Consider the following 23388-nt stretch of genomic DNA (forward strand, 5'->3'; position numbering starts at 1 on the left):
TGCCGCCTTTAATGTGCAAAAAGTCATATATGCCAAATCATTTTAAAAAGTACATAATCTTGAAAAGTAATGGGCCTAAACATCGTTTAGTTCCACTAAAACCTGATAAATTAGACATTTCATCACATTGCGAGTCATGTACTTTCTCTCTTGAACTGAGAAACCTTTCAGTTTTTCACACATGTTCAAATTAATCTGATGTTGATCAGAAACATCCATGGTAACCAGTTTCATTTGAAAGCTGGAAGATTTGATGATGTCACCATTGTAAACATAAGGAGCCAGCACCATGATATGTCGGATTGTCTTTGGCCCAAGTACAGCCTTCAAAGCATTCCAGCATTTCAGCTGATAACCAATATTCACAGAGTCTTAATTTTAGCTATGATTGTGCATGCTTTTTCTTCACAGATCTGGTTTAAAAAATCAGCATTGCCTCTCTTCATTCCCTTTTGAATTAATTTATGCACCACATGCAAATCTTCTTGTTATTAGATTAATCACTACTGGAATTTGTAAAATGTTTCACATCACTACTTTTAGACCATGTCCAAAAAATGAGTGGAATTACAAGCAACTTTGTTAACTGAATTATGGGGCGGCACCTATTAATTCTTAACTGAATATTTGGACATCATTTAAACAAAGCATCTTGATTATTTCATAGAATATCAGATAGCTTTTTTAACAAAACATTTCCTTCCTTCTAAACCTTGGTTCGATTGGAAGAATGGTGAATTTTTTTATAAATGGCAGCATTAAGGCTTTTAAAGAATGCACTTTTTAATGGTTAGGTCAAAAAAACAGTGTGTTTCCTGTTGCACTGATTTTAAAATTAGGGTAGGCAGGTCATTTTCTTAAAACATATTTAATGTGATTTTTTTAATTTAGTGAAAAAGGTGCTTGGGTTAGCAATGAGAAATACACATTTTGTTTTCTGGCCTTATACCCAGATTTTAAAAAATGTTTATTAATATAATAAATGCCAGAACTCACTGTTTTCATAGATTTCCTGCTAGTGTTAACATTATTAATTTAACATCTCTCCTCATAGCAAGAACTATAATTTATTGTGTTATATTCATACTATGACTGATTTAAGGGAGATATCTCAGTCATGGATATACATGTGTTGAAAATGTTATAATCCACACTCTTTTGCATGTAATTTTTTAACAAAATTACCTATGAATTAAACTAAATTTTTAGGTAATCTACGGTTTTTCAGATTTTATAATATGATATGTGCAAGTAAAATGTTATAATCAAAACTTAAATACTTAAAGGGCTCAGACTGGTGTTTAAAAATGTTTTGCATAGAGAAAAAAAAACCAAGTCACATAAAATGTGGAAGAGAGATAACATATAAATGATGCCATTGAATGAAAAGATATCACAAAGCAAAGTAGATTATTTGGTTCAGTTAAAAGGTGTTAGTGTACTCAGTATATGTGTCTCTGTGCAAATGAGCCCAATTATTAGTTTTTTACAAGTCTGTAACTATAGCATTAGAATCATGCAGAGGAGGGTTATCTGGCTTTTTAAGTGAGAGGGGCAGCTAATTCCATTAGATAGTGATTTAGCCACACTGGCTGCACCTTTTCATACACTGTCATAGTACTGCACAATATTTGCAACTGGAGAGCGTCGTGAGGTGATTGTAGTGGTATCATGGGGACACACAAATGAGACCTGAACTTCCACTGAAAATGTCACACTTACTTGGTGTGGGACATTGAGTCCTTGAGAGCTCTGACAGGGCAGAATTCACAACCAGGAGGATATACAGTGTATGATGGACATGGAGAAATTTATACCAATTATTGTGACACATTGCAACATGGTAGCGTCTTTTATAATTGAATTGACAGTTGTGTGCTGTAAAATGCAGCGTAGATTGCAGCTTGAAATGTGCTTATTATTCAGCGGTTAGAAGCTCGGCCTCTTTTATGTAAAATTATTTATTTGTAGTAGCACATTATGGCACTTCAGCACAATAGTGGCTACATGGTTGTAAAATTATACAGATTGTATCTTAAGACAAATTTGGTGTGTGCAATTATATGTCTTGTTGCTCTTGATGGACTTAAACTTGGTACATACCATGATCATGAACATATCTTTCATCATCGTTACAATAATGCTGAATTGTTCGTTACAGTTATCCCCCTTTTATGTAACAGGTATAGAAAGTGTTCCTGAAAAGCTCATGTCAGCAAATACTGTAATAAGTTTGTATTAATTGATTTGAAAGGTACATATTGTCGTCATGATCTACAGATGAATCTTTGTTAATTTGTAATTAATCTGAGGAGTCAGATTTAAACCCTTTCAAAGTAATTTTAATTTTGGCCTTTCTCTGCTATGGAAATAGAATACATTGCTTGCCTATGGTAAATAATATATTTTGCATAACTTTTGCACATGCCATAAAAAATGCTTACACCCACTTTATGATTAAACCTTGCAAACAATATCCAGTGCTGTGTTCTGAATTGTGTTTCAGATCATAAATTCCTTGTGGGAAGGTATTATCATTGAAACCCATCTAGAACATCACGTTGTTTTGTTTAACTTATCTCATTACCATTTAACTTTGTTGGCTAAATGAGTGTCGGAAAAAGATTCTTGTACTTTATTTGGCGTGACTAGATTGGGAGACTGAATCTTTTTATTGGACAGATGCCAACATGCATAAGGGAGGTAACCCTTTTAGACTGTACATACAAGAGAGAGGGAAATTATCTGTGATATTGTAGGAGCTTTACCTCACATCATTTACCCAAATCATCTTTTAGGTGCACACTGTTGAAATTTTATTGAATATGGTTATTTAACAATTTTATAGAAGAAATTTATTGTTACAGTTTGTGTGTTATGGGGAGAAAAGTTTACATTTCCAAAATGAATTAAATTTTAAGTGTTTTTCTTGAGGACATGCATAGGTTGTTGACCTAGTCTGGCCTTGGCAGGTATCACATATGGAACACCTAGGTTGCAAGTCTGATACCAACTATAATATATATATATATATATATATATATATATATATATATATATATATATATATATATATATATATATATTAATTCAGTTCTTTTTGCCCTGTTGCTTGCAGCATCTGTAATTTGACAATGTCTCCTACTGAGAAGACTACTACAGACTATTCCTTTGTGTTCCAGCCCACAACTTTAAATCATGAAATCTGATAATTTCAACCAAATGTTCAATGTAGTAAGATTGATAATGACAGATTTGGTGTTTGCCTGATGATCTGAAACTATAATGTATAGAATGTATTTAAGTTGGTAATTTGAGTAAATATTTAAAATGTACTTTCTCACAACAGCTCAGGCTGATGAGTTTCCCCCCATTGCTGAATAAAGCATGACTCAGAAATTGTTCATGTTACAAGGCAGTCAGTTACAAGCTGGTTTTAGACCCCACATTTTTTTGGTACTTTTATTGTGCACATGTTTATGGTCCATTCACACTGCACTGTCAGTCCCCACTTATTTCAGTGAAGACTGTAATGGGTGTATGTGTAAGGTTGTACTTTTTATTTATCTGATAGGTGCATGAATTCTGGCCTGCTAATATCATCATTGCTTTTGAAATTAGACTTTAAAAAGTTCATTTCAGGGGCCTTTTGTGATGCATCTGGTTGATGTTTTCTCAGGTCAGATGTGTGTAAGATAATAATGTTTGTGTAATTATGTTTGATTTAAGATATTGTTCATCATGTATTTGATACAGCTGTTTATAGTGTGGTATAGTTGTTGAATAATTAAGGGGCTTCATCTGAATTATAAGTGTACCAGTATGTGCCTGGCCATACCATATGTACTCACTTGGAAGTTTAGTCCAACTACAAAATAACCTAGAACTTTATCAAGCTAAATGTTGTTCTACTTATTAGTTCCAACAAACTTAAAGGACCCAGATTTGTTGGTGCATTATATAATGATAGATCTGGGTCTTTGCAGTTGGAGTTGACTTAAAAGCTAGTATATATAGTATGTATGTTTCCAGTTAAAATCATTCTCTTGCAGAAAGAGAGAAATTTTGTTGTGTTCTTTTGAACAAAGTGGAGTGTGTGTATGTGATTAGGAATTTTAAAGTAGCTTTAACAATTTTTCAGTCATATCGCTACAATGTCTGCAGTGTGGCAGTTTATAGTGATGTCCAGCACTGGGGCATCATGCCACAAACACGTAGCATGATGTCCAACCCAGTCACATTATCCTGACACCAGGCTGACCAGTCCTAACACTAACCTCTTAATGCTGAGTGCGTAGTGAGGCAGCTGTTAGTATCATTTTTGTAAGTCTTTGGTATGACTTGGCCGGGGTTAGAACCCACGATCTCCCGCTTCTGAGGCAGATGCTCTAACCACAAGGCCACTGGAACAGTGAACAAAGTGGAAATGAAAGATTAATTTATTTAATGGAAGTATTTTTTTAATTTTTAAAATTGTTATCTTGAAATGTGAAATAGTGGAAACCCAAGACTCACATGAAGATACTGTCAACATTGTGGAATATGATCTGTAGTTGTTTAGTGCTCAGGCAGATCAAGTCTACACTGTCTGCTTGGAATCAGAATGAATAAGGTGGACCATATATGCTGAGGACAGGTTCTATGCTGTTTCAATGTTGCACTTTGAGTGAGCACAGGACACATTTTTCAAACTCAGGCTGCCAGTGCCCCCTGTATAAATCGCTGGACCTTGATCATTATAGTGTTTTTGTTGTTGTTGTTCTAGGGTTTAATGCCATTTTTCAGCACAATATAGGCTATACATGACAGCCAGTATAACTGGTGGAGGAAGAACCCTGGAAAACCCAGGGAAGAACCACTGACCCACAAGAAGCTACTGGCAGGCTTTCCCACGTACCCATGCTAGCCGGGCCTTGGACTCGAACCCACGCAGACAGAGGTGAGATGGCAGTGATCCGTAACGGTGAACGCTTTAGACCACTCGGCCACTCGGGGCCCCTGATCATTACAGTGTATAAAAGGTAAATCATATGTTTAATCGACTGCTCAACCAAGATGCAACACTGCTGTTATAGTTTATCTTAGTACAAACATGGTAAGTGACCAAGTAATGCATATATCTTATATACTCAGTTATAAGTCCAGTCAAACTGCAAAAGTATATGTCCTAATCTGCTGATGTATAATATGTTTGTAGATCAGGGTTCATATTTATTGTTGTACTGATTATTCATAACAAACTTCATAGATGCATTAGGTGATTTTGGTACAGTCTGCAGTTGACTTGTAAGCATGAATATATGCTAATGTATACATCACAGGTAATATCAATTATAGCTTGTCAAATTAGGTGGATTGGAATGCTAAACCAGTTTATATAACTGATGTCTTTGCAGGTGATCATGTATTAAGACTCTCAATCACTTTAGCCCCTTGTAATGGATTAGGTCATGAAAATGTTTTTGAAACTTTTACTGGTAGATTTTATTTACAACTTTCCAGAAATCAACATGTCCACTTAGTACAGTTGTTTTTGTTTTGCATTTCCAAGTGCAGGATAGGCTATATGGTCAGTATAAAGGGTGGAGAAAATCCAGGTGAGAATCACTGACCCATGAGAAGCTAATGGCAATCTGTCTCACATACCCACATTGGCCAAATCTGAGACTTGAAATTTAGTATATAAATTAGACCAGCAGTTTGCTTTTTGCTATTCACAATTCTTCAGTTTGAATGTTTGTAATATTTAAGGCCATTTTATGGGTTATCTGTCTATCCAACCATAATTCCCAATTCCAGTTTTGGTCTGGATCAAACCTCCACAACCTTTCAAGGTATAGTTTGAAACTTATCGTGAGTGTGTGTGTGTATATGTGTGTGTATATGTATATATATATATATATATATATATATATATATATATATATATATATATATATATATATATATATAAGGAATTAAAAAATTTTATGAAGTCAGCTGTCTGAATTTGCCCTTGGAAAATTTGACCTTGCTCCTTAGCACATTATCCTACCATGAGTAAAGCAATAAGATAAAATATCAGATACCTGTATGTAGACACATAAATGGATAGTTTTGGAAATGCTACATTTATGAGAGAGTTTGTAATGATTTATTTTTACTCACAACTCAACGATTTCTAAACACTTTTTTAAAATCCATTTACATAACAATTATCACATTCAAATCAGCAAAATGCATGAAAATATTTGCAAACTTGACTTTTGAGAATGATTTGAGAACACAATTTTCTCCATTTAATTGTTTGCTAAGCAGTATGTATTGAATCGTCTGTAATTATTAACTACATGAACAACATATCATAGATGCTGCAAATGTGGGTGCATAATGTTTCTAGCATTAATCATGCTTTGAACAAAATCCTCCTGATAGTTAATCATCAGAGACAATTGCATTTTATCCCCCCCCCCCCAAGTCTAAGAAATCTTATGAGATGTATTTTTAGCACTTATTTACCCAAAATTTTATGACATGTATCAAAATAATCATTGAAAAGCTGATTGTTTACAGCTGGCAGTCAGATAAACTTAGGACTGGAAAGTCAGTGAAGATACACAAATTTCATGCATCTTGTATTCCTCATTCAAGTTTGTGGACTTGCCTATGGGCTTAAGTGCCTTGCAAATTTGAGCTTGCCTAAAATGAATGTGTGTGTGTGTGTATGTGTGTGTGTGTGTGTGTGTGTGTGTGTGTGTGCAATTCTTAATTTTTCAGTTTGAATATTTGTAATGTATTTGTCCATTTATTATCATTTTAGGGTAAAACTCCACGATATCAACATATTTGATACATATATTAGATAAGTGGTGTAGATATGCATTTTGCTATTTACAGTTCTTTAGTTTCAAGTTTAAATATTTTTCAAAATTTTCATGTACTTGTCAATTCTGCCAGCCAGCCAACCATTTCAAACAGCATATTAGCTCTCTGAACTTAGTCCAGATACACCCTGTCCTCTTGTTCAGTTTAAATCTTTGATATTTTTATCCATCCATCCATCCAGTCTTCATCCACACTTTTGCTTCCTTGGCAAAACTCCAAAACCATTTAAGACAGGGGTCTCAAACTCAAATCACCCTGAGGGCAGCATGGTGGCATTTTTGATGGCCCATGGGCTGCTCCACCTTTGTTATCTCTCATGACACCTTATGACACCAATCATTTTGCAGGCCATAGGATACAGCTTGGTGGGTCGCATGTGGCCCATGAGCCATGTGTTTGAGACCCCTAATTTAAGATATAGAATCTGCAGCAGTTTTGTGCAATTTTTAGACCAGTGGTGTAGATGCATCTTTTGCTATGCAGCGTTCTTGAATTTCAATAATTTTTAAAAATGTTTTCATCCATTTCTTGGTTCATCCATCCTTGCTCATTATTCACAGTTTTATTTCTAGGCATAACTCCAAAATAATTGCAGATATGTACATGTATCTCATTGAAATAATAATATTAATGATAATAATAATACTAATATGTCTTTATTTAACAAGGGTAGCTCAGTTAGAATACAGATGTTTCAAATCTCCCTTGAGGCCCTCTGCTAGTTTTTAACAGTCTACATGCATGAATCTTTCTAACAAAATGTGTAGGATAAATAAAGTCGCAACATTCAAAACAGAAGAAATGATTAGATGGTACAGCTTAACATTACTTGGGACATAATTTTATTGAAACAAAAGACAGATTAGTACGCATAGAGATAAGATAATTGGAACAGAAACAGATTTTATGAGATATAATGACACAGAAATGAATTAAAAATCAAGTTGTAAGTATTTCATATATTTTTCTTTACAACATTCAACAGAAGTGGCCAATCTAACTGATATGGGCAAAGAGTTATATCACTTTGTTCCAGAATATTTAAGACTATCAAAATTGTAAGGTCTTGGGTTTTGGTAAATTCAAGTGGCCGTGTAAGATCGACTTAAAAGCATATGGTCCTTGAATGGTTCTCACATATTCAGGCATATTACAGTTCATGCATTTGTAGACAATTGCTGCATTTTAAAGGTTTATTTTGTCATTTTTTGGAAGCTATTTCAGTTCATGGAAAAGAGTCTTGGATGGTGTTCTCAAAAGGAGCACCCATAATTAGGCAAACTTTCTTTTGTATCTTGTTTATTCTTTCTAACTGATGCTTGGGTCAGTTTCCCCATATTGTCAAACAATATTCATTACCTGGAAAAAATATAGGCATTGCCATACATTTTTCTAGTTTGTATCATAAAGTTTTTCTTAATTTTACTTAGTGAAGTTATTTTGCTTGATAGAAATCTATGGATGTAGTCAAAATGTTTGTCCCACTTGAAGTCATTTCCAACTATCACTCCTACAAGTTTTTCTCCCTTAACCAATTCAGTGAGTTGCCCATTTATTGTCAGACTAGCAAGTTTCTCAGAAGTGGAATGTTTCTTTGATGAGGCTATTACTATAGATTTTGTTTCAGTTTCATTTATAATCATTTTATTTTGTCTCGACCACATCTCAATATTTCTTATGTCAGAACCTAATAGAGCTTCAGCAGTAAATAAATCACTACCTGAATCTGTTATAGTAGCATCATCAGAAAATAAATATGTGTTTGAGTGTTTTGTCCACAGAGGAAGGTCATTAACGAAAAAATGAAAAAGCAATGGGCCTAAAATAGACCCCTGGGGAACACCATGATTAATTTCCATTGAGCTAGAATGAACATTACCAATAGTTATTTTTTGCATTCTGTTGCATTGATAGGATGAGAACCAGTTCAAGACATTAGTATAAACTTTATAGCATTTTAGCTTAGATAAGAGAACATCATTATCAACTAAATCAAAAGCCTTCCTGAAGTATGTATGTTAGATTCCCCTTGTTGCTTTCCTGCAGCCAACAATCTGTGAGTTTTGTTAAAGCTGTTTGGCATGCATGAATTGCAAACACCTGATTGATCTTTGTGAAAGAGTGAGAATGTTTTGAAGCAATGATAAACTTGCTTAGCAATCAGTTTCTCAAAATGTTTTGATAATTTATGGAGAATAGAAATAGGTCTGTAGTTTCCTGGGTCCAACCCAGAACCCTTTTTATGTATTGGAATTACTTGTGCTTGTTTCAGTTTATCTGGGCAAACACCAGAATGAATATTTTTCTTAATGAGGTTAGCTATAGACTGAGATATTACAGTTGCAACAAATTTTAGGGCCATCTTTCATCCAGCGCAGAGGATATTTTAACACTCAGTGTCACACAGGTACGGTATACATCAAGCTTTTTGTGATCAGTGGTTTCAGTGTTCTCAGTGACATCTGTAAAGTAGCGGTTGAATATGTCTGCTATTTCATGTACACTCATAGTTGAATCTCCAATATGGTCTAATTGAGTAGGCATACAATGTTTTTGGAGAGGGGCTAAAATCTTTTACATATGGCCATAATGTGCTTGTATTGGTAGCACTCCCAATAGCTTAATTGTAATAGTTTTTTTTAAGCTTTCTGTATCAGGCTGCTTGCTGTTTCACCATTTTTTAATAGTTTTCCCGGGTCTTTGATTGTACGACTTGGTATACATAGCTATAGTTACATGTATCTCATTGATTCTTTCTTACATGTACAATTATATCACTCAAACTTGGTGAACATGTATATCGTTGATACCTGATATTAATATTAGACTACAGTTATATATATATATATATATATATATATATATATATATATATATATATATATATATATATATATATATATATATATATATATATATATATATGTATCTCATTGATACTTGGTTGACATTCATGTATTTCATTAATTATAGGTACACATACATGTATCATTGATTCTTGGTACACATACATGTATCTCAATGATTCTTTCTTACACATACATTTATTTCATTGATTCTTGGTACACATACATGTATCTCATTGATACCCCGGTATATATATTAGACTATAGTTATGGATACAAGTATCTCATTGATTCTTGGTACACATACATGTATCTCATCGATACTTAGTACACAAATTAGACTATAGTTGTGGATATGTGTATCCCGTTGATATTAGTACATAATATTTATTAGACTGTTGTTACACATATATGTATTTCATTGATACTTAGTACAGATATTAGACTGTAGTTACAGATTCAAGTATTTTATTGATATTTAGTACACACATTAGACTGTAGTTACATATTCATGTTTTTCATTGATACTTTGCACACATATTAGACTAGTTACAGATATATGTATTTCATTGATACTTAGTACACATATTAGACTGTTGTTACAGATATATGTATTTCATTGATTCTTAGTACATATATTAGACTGTTGTCACAGATATATGTCTGAGATACATGTATCTCATTGATACTTACCAATGGTACACATATTAGACTATTGTTACAGATATATATGTCTGAGATACATGTATCTCATTCATACTTAGTACACATATTGTGGCCGAGTGGTCTAAAGCGCTTTCCGTTACGGATCACTGTCATCTCACCTTTGTCTGTGTGGGTTCGAGTCTCGGATTCAGCCAATGTGGGTATGTGAGAAAGCTTGCCAGTAGCTTCTCGAGGGTCAGTGGTTCTTTCCGGGGTTTTCCCTGGTTCTTCCTCCACCATTAATACTGGCTGCCATGTATAGCCTATCGTGTGCAGAAAAATGGCGTTAAACCCTACAACTACTACTACTATAGTACACATATTAGACTGTTGTTACAGATAAATATGTCTGAGATACATGTATCTCATTGATACTTACCAATGGTACACATAGTAGACTGTTGTTACAGATAAATATGTCTGAGATACTTGTATCTCATTGATACTTACCAATGATACACATATTAGACTGTTGTTACAGATAAATATGTCTGAGATACTTGTATCTCATTGATACTTACCAATGATACACATATTAGACTGTTGTTACAGATACATGTCTGAGATACATGTATCTCATTGATACTTGGCACACATATTAGACTAATGGTCCACATATGCAATCTGCTATTCATGTTTCTTCAGTCATATATTTTTAACTTTTCGTCTGTTTGTTTATGTTTCCATTCATGATTCATACTTTCATTTCCAGCACAGAACTCCCAAATAATATATATAGATATCCTCTAAGTTTTTTCCATCCATTTCTGCCCATCCATCCATCAATCAGGAATACTTTCATTTGATGGAGGAGTAAAAATCTTAAAGATATCTAGAAGATATCAGTATGAAACTGTATAACATGAATACTGTGTTATTTTCATTCATATAACCATATCATAATTTTCATACACATATCATGTGAAAACACCTCATGACATCAAAGCATCATGACAGGGAAAGGCATAAATAATCAAGGCATCTGAATCTGTTTTAGAGTCATTTCACCACACAATTATGTAGTTTGTTCAAATGAACTCCACTTTGTTTTTCATCATACAACAAAACAAAATCTTACATTGAAATCTTTTCAAATTAAATTGATGAAACAGTCAGCTAATTTGAATGTTTTGCTCACCAAAGATTACAAAAGATTCATTTTTGAAGTGAGAACTCTATATACATATTAGATTTATCATCTTGGTTTGCCTTTTCCTTTTTAGAAAGCGATAGTGACATTAAAGCACATTTTAAAAAATCCTTGCTGACTGGTACTTTTTTTATAAACCAGCCACATTTTTTCCAAAATTTACATTACCAAGGATTAATTGACTCAAATTAAGCACATATATGTATATTTTGTAAGTATGAATTTCCTATATTAGTAAACATGATGTCTTGGAGAAATACTCCTGTCAGACATTTTGGCAGGACATGCAAGTTAGATAATTCCTCTTTGTGTTGTTTCTGTACAATTCACATAATTAAGATGTTAACTGTGCCAGTTATGTTTTTCATGTCATGGAAAATACATGAGGTTTTATTTGCAATTGCAATGTAGATTGCTGAGAGAGAAAGAGAGAGAGAGAGAGAGAGAGAGAGAGAGAGAGAGAGAGAGAGAGAGAGAAGGTTCTATTTCTTGAAAAGAAAATGTAGGGGATAAATTCCACCCCCTTATTTAAAGTGGGAGGAAGTTTCTGAATATAGGAGGGTGTCACAACCCCGTTGCTGTATTATAAATAATGCTGATCCACTACGGTATTATAAATAATACTGCAGAAGGTGTATTAAAATTTAATAACTCATGAGCCCCCAATCAGCAGTTCCGACTCTCTAAATACATATAACAACTCAAGGTTGGATAAATAACAATTTTATCAAATATACGAATGCAAGAATTTCATGGACATAAACCTTCAGCTCAATATATCATAATTCAATAATGGCCGGGTTGACCAAATCCCATTTACTCTTTACTTCGTCATATAGCAATTAATGTCCTACTGTGAGAGAGTCTATGTTCAGTGAGTTTTCCCAAGTACTCATCTAATTTCTCTTCTTTCCTCCTTCCTTCCTCTTCCTCCTTCTATGCACTGTGCCTGTTGTGTACACACTGGCAGTCTTCACGGCTTCCTTCTTATTTTATCGGTGTCGTCACTTTGTACACCCTGGAATATCTCAGCACCGACTCTCACGGCACCCTGGGAGCTTCCTTTGAGAAGCTTGTTTACCCAGTTAAATTCCCTTCTTTTTACGAGTTAAGTCTCAGAGTGGCTTTTAGCTAAATTCTCTCCTCAACATAAGCTTCCTGCTTTACTAGACAATGTGTCTCTCTTCCCCGAGAATTTGCAACTCACTAATGGGTCTGTGCACGTTTGCAACTAAGAATGAAGCATTTTCCCGCCGAAAGTATTGGCCCCTCCCAGCGGAAGATCTAGCTTCTCTCATCCCTAATTAGTCTACATGTGTACCTTTTGATGTTCTTTCCGCCTGGGTCCAGGTTTCTTCACACCATCATGGCATGCTATGGGGTATCCGGCCTGAATATGCCCTTCGGCAGAAGCCCTGCTTGCACAAGGATTAAATACCTTTGAAGCTAATTTAGAGATCCAAAATTATGTAACTTCTAGTAAGATGTCCAGCCAACATGCTCTGATTCTGCAAAATTCTGCCTTCGGTTATGTTACAGAGGGAATTTATGAAGAATAGTGTAAGGATTGGAAGTTTCAGGGAATTATCAAATTGAATAAAGCTTAATAAATGTCCTTAAAGGGATACATTTACTGTACAAACCACATGAAATTGTTTATTTGAATAAAGCGATGTAGATAAGTAGATACATGTACTGGAAGATACCACAATTTGATTAAAGCATGGTAAATGACCCAAAAGGGATACATTCACTGTACAGACTGTTGGAAATTAACGATTTGAGGTTTGTGTGCTTATGTGTTTTGTGGTCAGTTGACTATAAATTAAATAGGCATGAATAATTTTATACACCTGTTGAAATATACATAAACTTTCTAATATAATGGAACTCCTAACTAATTCCTGTACTAATGAATGAAGAAATGTATTTGTCACATTAATTTACAAGGATACAATTGACATAAAATATGCTATCGCAACAGTTTAATATGGATGGTATTGAACCCTACCTCTCTGCGTGCTGTACAACTTGCATTGCAGGCTATAGTCCTTTGGTACATCAGGTTATAATGTTCTGTAATGCTGTACATACATCTAGTGATTGTACCTGTGATGATCGTAACTTTAAACCTTAAGATATACCATATGGAGACATTTATGTATTGTTATATTTTTGTGAATTTACATGTATTTAATTTATGTAAATTGGCACTTGATAGCACAAATTGGTTTATTCCTAAATTTCCACAAGGTTAAATTTTCATATTGGGGCTCTTGATGGGACTATCAGTGCCAAAACCCTGAGAAAATATGTTCCGAGTCTTTGTGATCCAGCTTGCTGCAGCTTAAATTTTCTTAACCATATAAAACAGTTGGTGCCAGTCTTAATTCGTTGGATTTAATTATAAAATATTTGTTCAAAGTTTTAGGGGGGGATAATTTGTGCCATCTGCAGTTCCAGTTCTCTACTTCAGATGTTTTGGATGAGACTCCTTTTAATATTGCAGATACGTTTCTTGTGCTGATAAAATCAATAACAGTCTGCTCAAGCATTTCATGGGGAGGAAAACATTTAAGAACCAGACTAAGGCATCATGTTACATTGCTGTAATTTAAACTGCCTGCTCATTAAATGCTGGTTGAGTCTGAGCACCAGAGTTGTATACATTTTGATGGTCATTCCATTTTAAGGTAATGTAAAATAATGAATTATATCCTTTAAGTATGCTTTCATTTTAAAATAGATGGCACATGTATATTACATTCATGTGTGTCTTTGTCACATAGACATAATCCTGAAGGGTGCTCTTTGGTGCAGGCAGCAGTGGAATCTGGGTTAATTTTTACAAGACTTTGTTGCAAAAGTTAGAAGATTGCAAATGTTTGCTCATACAAGACCTACATTTTGGAGTCTTATATTACTTGCATTAAGAGAGAAGAAAAGTAGGTCATTTTGTCCTACTTTTTAGGAAATAGACATATATATATCAGTGTTGTCAGTTAGGTTGTCTTGTATACAACAGGAGGCCAGAATTAGTGTAGGTTTATCATTGGTTGATGTACAGGGGCCAGTTTACATTGACCTGTAATGAAGACTTCATTAATAAAGTTGGACACTGGCCTGTTATAGGGATGAAACAGTTTATTTTTACAGTCAAACTTGTAGCTTAGTTTTTTGCTATGGCTTAGTTCAGTGTGATAGTTACCAGCATACACAGTGTTTGTACAAGGATTCTTCTAGTTTCTTTTTTTAAACCTTCTGACATTGTTGGGAAGCCTCTTGGTCTTACCAATGAAATTATGTGGTTTACTCAAGGTATGTGCAACCTGCAGCCTGCAACCTGGTTTTATCTGCTTATTTGCTTCATAGGATATGTCTTTATAAATCTTACCTAGTCTGTGACCTGAAGGAAGTTATACTGGCTTGGTTTACTCCCAAAACTGGTTGAGGCAGGGAACTATTGGGCAGGGATAGTTCACTAGTCCAGGTTACATTATGCTGTTTACAGAAGCCCATGGCAGTTTAACACCAGGTGTGATGTACATCTTTGTCAAATTTTAGGCTAAATATTCATGTTCTGCGAAACCCTTCAAAACCCAAAACCCTTGGGAGAGATTTTCAGGATTGTTGAGTATGTTGTACCTTCAAAAAAATGTCTTTATATATAAGTTGATGTGTAAGTATATCACAACTGATATCAGTCCAAATTTTGAGCACCAATAAACCCTGTAATATTTTGTCAAAGATGTTTTAGTTTTTATCTCACATCATTTGAGAGAGAAATTTTTGTTTGCGTGCATATGTGTGGAATAGGTAAAGCGTTTATGTCCCTCAGAGAGAGAGAATGTAAATTATAAGAGAACAGCGGTGCCTGTGTGTGTACGAGTGTTAATAATGATGAAAGCTGTTTGCATTCTAAATATTTCATGAAAAATTAGCTAAAGTACATTCCTTCTGAATACTGTCATGTTGTTCTCCGTCATCTAATTATTAAAGGACTGGTAATTAAAGTCTGCATATTTCTTAATTGGCTTGTCTGCAAGCATTTATAGTTAGTAAGAGTTTATTGTAAAAGCTTAATGCAGTCTTCAGATTAGCCCACTTCTGTGTCATTGTCTGAGACAAGCATTGTTTGCATCGCAGTTGATTACATAACTCATGTACAGACCGCTCAAGTTGCCTAAGTGGTTAGAGAATCTGCCTCAGATGTGGGAGGTTGTGGGTTTGAACCACAGCTGAGTCGTACCAGAAACTTATAAAAATGGTACTTAAGCTGCCTCACTAGGCATGCAGCATTAAGAGGTTAGTGTTAGGACTGGTAATTGGTCTGGTGTCAGGATAATATGACCAGGTGGGATGACATGATGTTACATGTCTTCAGCATGCCCCTATAAATTTCCACACTGCAGATATTATAGCAGTATGACTGAAATTTTTTTAAAGCTACATTAGAAATCCAAGTAACACACATGCACGCGCGTGTACACACACACACACACACACACACACACACACACACACACACACACACACACACACACACACACACACACACACACTTATGTACAAGCAAATGGTGGTAACCAGTTCAGGTTGGTTGAATGCCAGCAGTGGCCTAATGGTAGTAGAATTTTGTAATGGGATAACATTTGGATATAAAAGAGTTAGTTTTTCTGTCATAGACCAAGTTTTGGCAGTAAGATGTAGCAGAGGTGGTGAAAATTGATAATTGATACAAAAAAACAACCATGAGCATAAAACAATTCTAGAATACACATAAAATTGCCATTAACAAAATAAGATATGTGAGAATGCACTTGAGTTGCATATGCTGTGTAACATGAAAAGTATTGATGTTACAATAACATCAAAGTTTCCATTATTACAGTGTATATTACACAACCACAGTACAGAACAGTGCATATTATGTAACAGTACTCTGTATATTACACAATATTCAGTGAATATTACATAACAGTACAGTGTATATTACACATCAGTACATTGTATTGTAATATTTGTCCAATTGACAAGATAGAATTATGCAGTGTAGCAATATAGTCAATACCAGAGATAAACATGCTAAATTTCCATTTATGCCACTAGCACTGGGGCACCTGTCATTTCAGTTGTGTATGTGTGAATAAGTCTGGGTGGGTGTATACGTATGAGCCTGTGAACAAAACTGTATGTTATACAACAGTACAACATGTATTAAGCAACATTACTTGTTGTAATAGGCTTTTCTTCATCGCTTGTAGCTCAGTAACCCCTTACATGATTCATTTGATATTTGTTTTTTTTTTATAATTAGAAATTACTGCCTTTCTCTCTGTACCATTCCTACCCTGGGTGGGGTCACAGGAATAGTAATTATAATTAATGCGAGATTTAACTGAAGTTTTTGTCATGACACATTTTCATAGCCTCTTTATCAGTTCACTTCATGTTTGGAATTTAACATCATCACATACATACCTTCAGTACTTCTCCTGCCCCAGGGCTATGCCATTAGGTGTGGTCATGGGTTTAAGAATTATATTGGAGAAAGACAGTTTTGTTAAAGTCTTTGGTCTAAGGTGATGTTTTTTTTACAACTAATCTTACCTGAATGACTTCATATTTGGAATATATTGTCATCACTTATTCCTCTTCTGTCGATATACCACTTCTGCCCTTGGATTCTCCTCCTGTGATCAAGAATTGACACATATTGGTTAAAATATTTGGTTAAGTTGTTTTCATCACTTTTATTTTCATAACGCTCCATTTATCAATTCACTTTATATTTGAAAGATAACATCATCATATACACCCATTCTCTCAGTACCACCCCTGCCCCATGGTTTGGCCCCTAGGCGCTGTATTGGAGTCAAGAATTATATTGGAGACTTTTAAAAAAATGTATCATAACACCCTTAATTAAATAGTGTTTCATTTGATTTACTACAGATTTGGAATATAATTTGATTCATACTTATGTGTTCTTTTTTTACTGTGTTGCTTCATTAGGTTAGGTCCCTTGAATGAAAACTAGAAACAACCATTCATAAAATTCAAACTCATCATTTGAGATACAGAACAAATTATAGAGATGAGGTGGTTTCATACCGATCTCATATAGGATGTACCTGAACACTAGACTTGTGCATATCTTCTGAAAGTCAAACTGCATCAAGGCCCACTGACATGTGGAACTCGTTTTTGTTGAGTGTATTGAATTCCACCCTGTGAGACAGAAATGGTTCATGGAGACTCTGTTAAGGATCTCAATGATGAGATACAACCAGAGAAAATCTTGTACTTTTTGAGGAAATGTAGTTTTTTTTTTATAGATTGACCTGATATTTTATATCTTTAACATGAACTTTTATTTTATATACATTTAACAGAATATTAGCAACTTTACCTATTCTGTTTTATCTTGTACAATGTTATGTTTACATACATTTATTTGGAAAGGTTTATTGTCCTTAACTTTTGTGAAATTAAAGTTCTTCCCCATTCTAATATGCTTTGTTATAATATGATTTGGGATGTAATGTGGTACCATTGTGCACACATTCACAAAAATCATACCAATATATAACAGCATAGGTTAAAAGAAACAACATGAAGCCTGGTGTTATATCTTTGTTTTCTTTTCAAAAACACCATTATTTATAAGATTTTGATCATTCATGCTAATAATACATGTTCCAATGTTCAGTATGTAACACTGTTCTTAATATTTATTATGATTTAGTACGTAACATGGTTCTCACTATAACATGGTTCTCACTATAACATGGTTTAGTATATAATGCATTCCATTGTTTGAAACCTGACTACTGTGTTATAGTTGTATTGACATATTTAGAGCTTTGCTTTTATTCCAGACCATGTAACCATTAAATGAAAATGGTACTGACACCTGTGCATGTAATATGGCCACTTTGATGATCATGTTGAAAATCTGATCACCAATCCATCTGAATAATTTGTCATATTGACATACAGTTTTCACTAACAGACTTCATATGATGTTTAGTGTGTCCTAAATCAAAATGGTGCTAATTAATTATTGATGGTCAGCTTGAAAGCTTTGTGATCACAGGATATCAATATTGGGTTTTCACTGAAACACTTCACACTGTATATAGTTTATCCTAAATGAAAATGATGCCAATTTGAGCTCCCAAAATTTAAACTGATTGCCATGGCAACATTAAAAAAAAATTCTTGCACAATGTGGTTATTTCTTTCTTAAAATAATGCTGATTTCTGCAAAGATGGCCATCCTGAAAATCTTATGTGGCTATACTTGTCATCATGGGGTTTTCATTTCAGACACTGTAACAGCAATTTGTTGCTGGTACTGAATGACAGTGGTGTTCAGCAGACCTCCAGCATGGAAACATCGTGGTTATCTTAAAATTTTATCACTGCTCCTTGTGCATCAATGATGGCATAGAGCCTTCAGTGAAACACTTCTTACGATATTTAATTGGATAGGATTGAAAATGTATTGGTATGAGTACCAACATCACAGGTTACAATTCAAAGGTTACAGCTTGATTTTTGTTCTTCACTGAGCTTATGGACACAGTGACTTCTATATATACAAGTGAATTTTAACTAGGCCTTGTGTTTTCCATGGCTGAGTCCCAAAATTGTGCATATTTTCCTAATTTTGGCCTGAAAATTCCCAGTGGTGAGGAGGTGGGTAGGAGAGCGAAATAACAGAATCTTTGTTTCATTCATGCATGTATCAGCAAATACTGAGATGAACTAATAAAAATGAATAATCACTATTCCTTGTGGTTATTTTATCTTAAAGTAGCTAACTCTTATTATCAACGAGCCTGTTTTACTTGTTGTGCATACAGTAGCTCATTAATCCACGTGCTCATTTTTTATTTTGAAAATTCAAAATTTTGCTCATTTATGCGAAAACTTACCCAATTACATGTAGAAGGGCCTCTGGCCCCCTAATTGGAAATGGTATTATAGAATCCAAGAAGTAACTCTTAGGGATATCAGAATGTTATTCAGTGGGTTACATAGATTTCATGTCAGATAAACACAAGTTTAAGATTTTTATCATAAAACCTCTGAAGACAGAAACCTCAGTAAACCAGTATTCTTGGACCTGATTAATTATTCATGTCTCAAAATTTTTCTTCTTTAAATTCAATAAATTTAACCCATTTAACTGAAACCCCTTTAATCCAAAAAGTGAAAGAAATTCTTGGTTCCAAATGTCTTCTTCTTTTTTTTTTTTACAGTAATATGGACCTCATAAAACTGAAATAATTATCTGAACATGTGGTAAGTCAGTAGCTTTTAAACTGTGTGTGGATATGTTGAGTATAAATGCAACACATACCGATTCAATGAATTCCTGAAGATCAGACATATACATTAAAAGAAGTGAACAGCTACCAGTGTTTATAGTCGCAACAAATTTTTAGATGAAAATAGAAATCCTGAGTAAACTGAATACTCCACAAAACAGACATTTTAATTTGGTATTTGAAGACTTACATTTCACAGTGTTTGTATTAATCAGTGTCTTTGCATAGTGGCATTGTTCATTGTTACGCCATTGTATGGTGAGTGATTTTATAATATAACACAAAGGTCGGCATTATGTTATATTTTATAGTATGACATCATAACACATGGGTTTGCAGTATGTGATGTTTTATAGTACATTTATTACATCATAACACCTCGATGGGTATAATAGGATTTCTTTTCTTCAAATACCAAGATGAATTACTATATATACTTGTATGGGTGATGGATCCAGCTGCATACTGCACAGACCCAGATCGGCACCGAATTATAGAAAGGTAGATCTTTGTTATTTGCAGTTGGACCCAGTTTATACATGTGTGTAGTATAGATGTATGAGATCTTCACTGATCGACTTGTTTTGTTAGCTTGTCAAGATTTGATGATTTACATTTCCTTGTCATTGACATATATGCTTACACCTGTAAATGGAATAACACTAACTTTTTTGTGGTACTCAAAAGTCAGCTGTAGGTAAGCTTTTGTTTTTAGAAAATATTAAGTGTCTGATGTTCATTGTTTCAGGACAGTCAGTTGATGATAAGAATTACACCAAGCTGAAGTTCTCATGTCAGTCATTCTCACTGACAGTTTGACTAGTGATGGTTGTGCATGTTACTGCTTACAGGTTAGTCCGTTTTCCTGTTGTCTTTTAAAGTAACCATTAATTTGACAGGATAAATTTAATATTATGGTTATTTCACTTTGTATATTTTCTCTTTGCCACTTTTTGAGCAAGTAGGGTATGACAGTGCAGTGCTGTGTTGATAATTGCATTAAGTACAAAGCTGGCATACATGTAAGTTTTAGTTATATACATGTAATTATTGAAGGGATATAACTCATATGAGACAGACAATACCATTAAATTCTAGCTAATGGGGCAAGGGGCCAGTTTTGATGTACAAATTTAATGCCGTAATCAGTGACCTAGTATAAAAAATCATAAAAAAATCAAATACACAGGTGAGGTCATAAAGTTCCATATTTTTGGATACCTGTATTAAAACAAAGTGTATTATCTTCTTGACTAATGAAGTCAATTGCAGTTCATTGCAGAAGTTTATGCACCCCAACCCCAATTTTATACCTGCAATTTTCATGTCGAAAGGTCATTTTTGACACCATGTGATGCTCACAGTGCAAACACAAGCCCTTTATCTAGATGACAGTAATGCAAAACAGTGTGTACTAAACAGGCTGATGCAATTGAAAATAGTTGTCATCCAAGCTGTTTTTGAGGTCTGTACTTTCCCATTTGTTTACTGCTATGGGAGGCTAGCTCTTCTTCCTAGCTGACTAATGGTATTTCACTATCAACTGCAGAGTAACTGTGGAAGTTGTACATGTCTGACATCAATTTCAAGAACAACACTAGCCCAAAATACCCAGTTCACAAACATATCCATATCTTTAAATAGTAAACAATAATAGCTGAAAAAGTCACACCATAGCCTTAAGTTAAGAAATTTGCCAGGGGCCAATTTACGAAACTGGACCCTGCCGCCTAAGGATAAATCTGCCCAAAACCAGCAACAGCCTGTAATGACTGTTATTATATTAAAATGTACTATATGGAAAATAGACATGAACAAAATAATTTCACTTACTTGGCTTTCAGGCCCAGAAATTTAGTTTTACAATTGCTTGTTAATGTCAACCTTTTCTCTTTGCATTATGAGAAGCATGCTGTTTAGAAATAAGTGGTTTCCCGTTTTGTAAGGTCACTCTACATTTTACAAAATGTGGCCATTTTTAGGGGTGGCATTTTGCTAAAGGAAAATAATGAGAGTAATATGATCATAAATATTATGTTAAATGGTGCGGGGGACAGCAGTTGTTCAACTTTTCAAAATTTTAAGACTTTACAGGTTACCGGTATATGTACTTATTTATTGTATCTCAGTCAGCTATAATTCAGTTTGACAATTACCATGTACTTACTTATAAGTCAATTCCCACTGCAAACATCATAGACCTTAATCTGCCAGTGCATTATGTACCAGCAGATTAGGATCTGTGTTCTTTGTTCTACTGATTGTTCCTGATAAACTACATAGACCTAGATCGGCTGGCACATTATGCAATGGCAGATCTGGGCTTGTGAATCTTGTAGTTGAACTCAACTTATACGTGAATATATATGGTAGTGGTAATTTTATTCAGATCGTTAATATCATGAAACTGTTGGAGTGGAGGCCCCTTTAGAAGGTCTGAGGGAGGGACTGTGGAAAATGGCAGAGGTGGGGACCCCAGATCCCCCTTCCACAACCCAGGAAGAGGAAGATGACCCAGCCATATCTCCTAATGAGCAAGAGCTGCTGGCCAAGTTGTTAGAAGCTAACAGGTAGTGTTTTATAAATAGATATTTCTATACTGTAATGTTTTATAAATAGATATTTCTATACTGTAATGTTCAAGTATTTAACACTGAAGAAGAAATTTTGCAGTGCATGTTTCATCATTGATACTGTACAATTTGCTGTTGTCAGTTTTGGACTTTCATCTTATGTACATTTCTGTTATTTGGATTAGTTTACTCAGAGATGGCACTGGCTTTAAAAAAACTTGTTGCCGACAAATTGCTAGCCTCAAATATATTTTGCCAGTTTTAAAAAAGTTGCTGTTTTCATAATACAGTATTACCCATTTATCTCAATATCATCGGGACCAAGGTTAATAATGTTGACATAGGGGCATGTTGAGATAAGTGTTTGGGGTGGGGGTGGGGTGGGGCTGAAAAAGAATTAAATTTTGCATGCAAGTGAAATTTTTAAGCGGTGACCTATCATTAGTGAATGGGATTTGCCCAGAGACAATGTAAAGTTTGATTGAATGAAGACAAAACTAGGCTGAAATACACTTGCATATTGGCAATTTACATTTGTGTAGTACAGTCCATAATGTGTTAAGTAATGTACATGTATATGAAGAAATCCATGAATTAGAGTATAGATAACATGTTAGAAAATTTATGTATCAAGTCACGTCCCATTAGAAAACACAAATAACACATATATTAAATAAAGGGTAGTCCTCATTTGATCTGCCGTGCATATTTGTGTATAAGTCCATTAGCATATAAGCTGACCCTCCAAACTAAATAAGTAAAAACATTAAACAGTGCATGATCCGCACATAAGCTGACCCACAGGTCTGAGATGGCATCACAAGATGCATGCACTAAGTTCTAAATGCATTTATTTAGGCAAACTTATATAACAAAAATTATGCTGATACCTTACTCTTTCTTGGCATGTA

The 23388-nt window shown here is 34.4% G+C and overlaps 1 protein-coding gene across 6 annotated transcripts in view; it reads left to right on the plus strand.

Moving 5' to 3' along the window:
- Positions 1 to 23388, plus strand: part of LOC149778507 (uncharacterized) — a 177271-nt gene that overhangs the window by 12799 nt on the left and 141084 nt on the right. For 4 of the 6 annotated variants that reach the window (XM_089939383.1, XM_089939387.1, XM_089939389.1 and 1 more), the window contains exons 2-3: positions 20653 to 20755; positions 22294 to 22474. In XM_089939383.1, coding sequence (XP_089795509.1) covers positions 22362 to 22474 — 113 coding nt within the window. In that variant the 5' untranslated portion in view covers positions 20653 to 20755; positions 22294 to 22361. Of the gene's footprint in view, positions 1 to 3526; positions 3550 to 14230; positions 14259 to 20652; positions 20756 to 22293; positions 22475 to 23388 lie in introns of those variants that run through there. The other 2 variants (XM_089939385.1, XM_089939384.1) reach the window with 2 other exon arrangements.

This window comes from Sinohyriopsis cumingii, chromosome 17, assembly GCF_028554795.1.
Source record: "Sinohyriopsis cumingii isolate HCF-2022 chromosome 17, ASM2855479v2, whole genome shotgun sequence".
NCBI classification, from domain to species: domain Eukaryota; kingdom Metazoa; phylum Mollusca; class Bivalvia; order Unionida; family Unionidae; genus Sinohyriopsis; species Sinohyriopsis cumingii.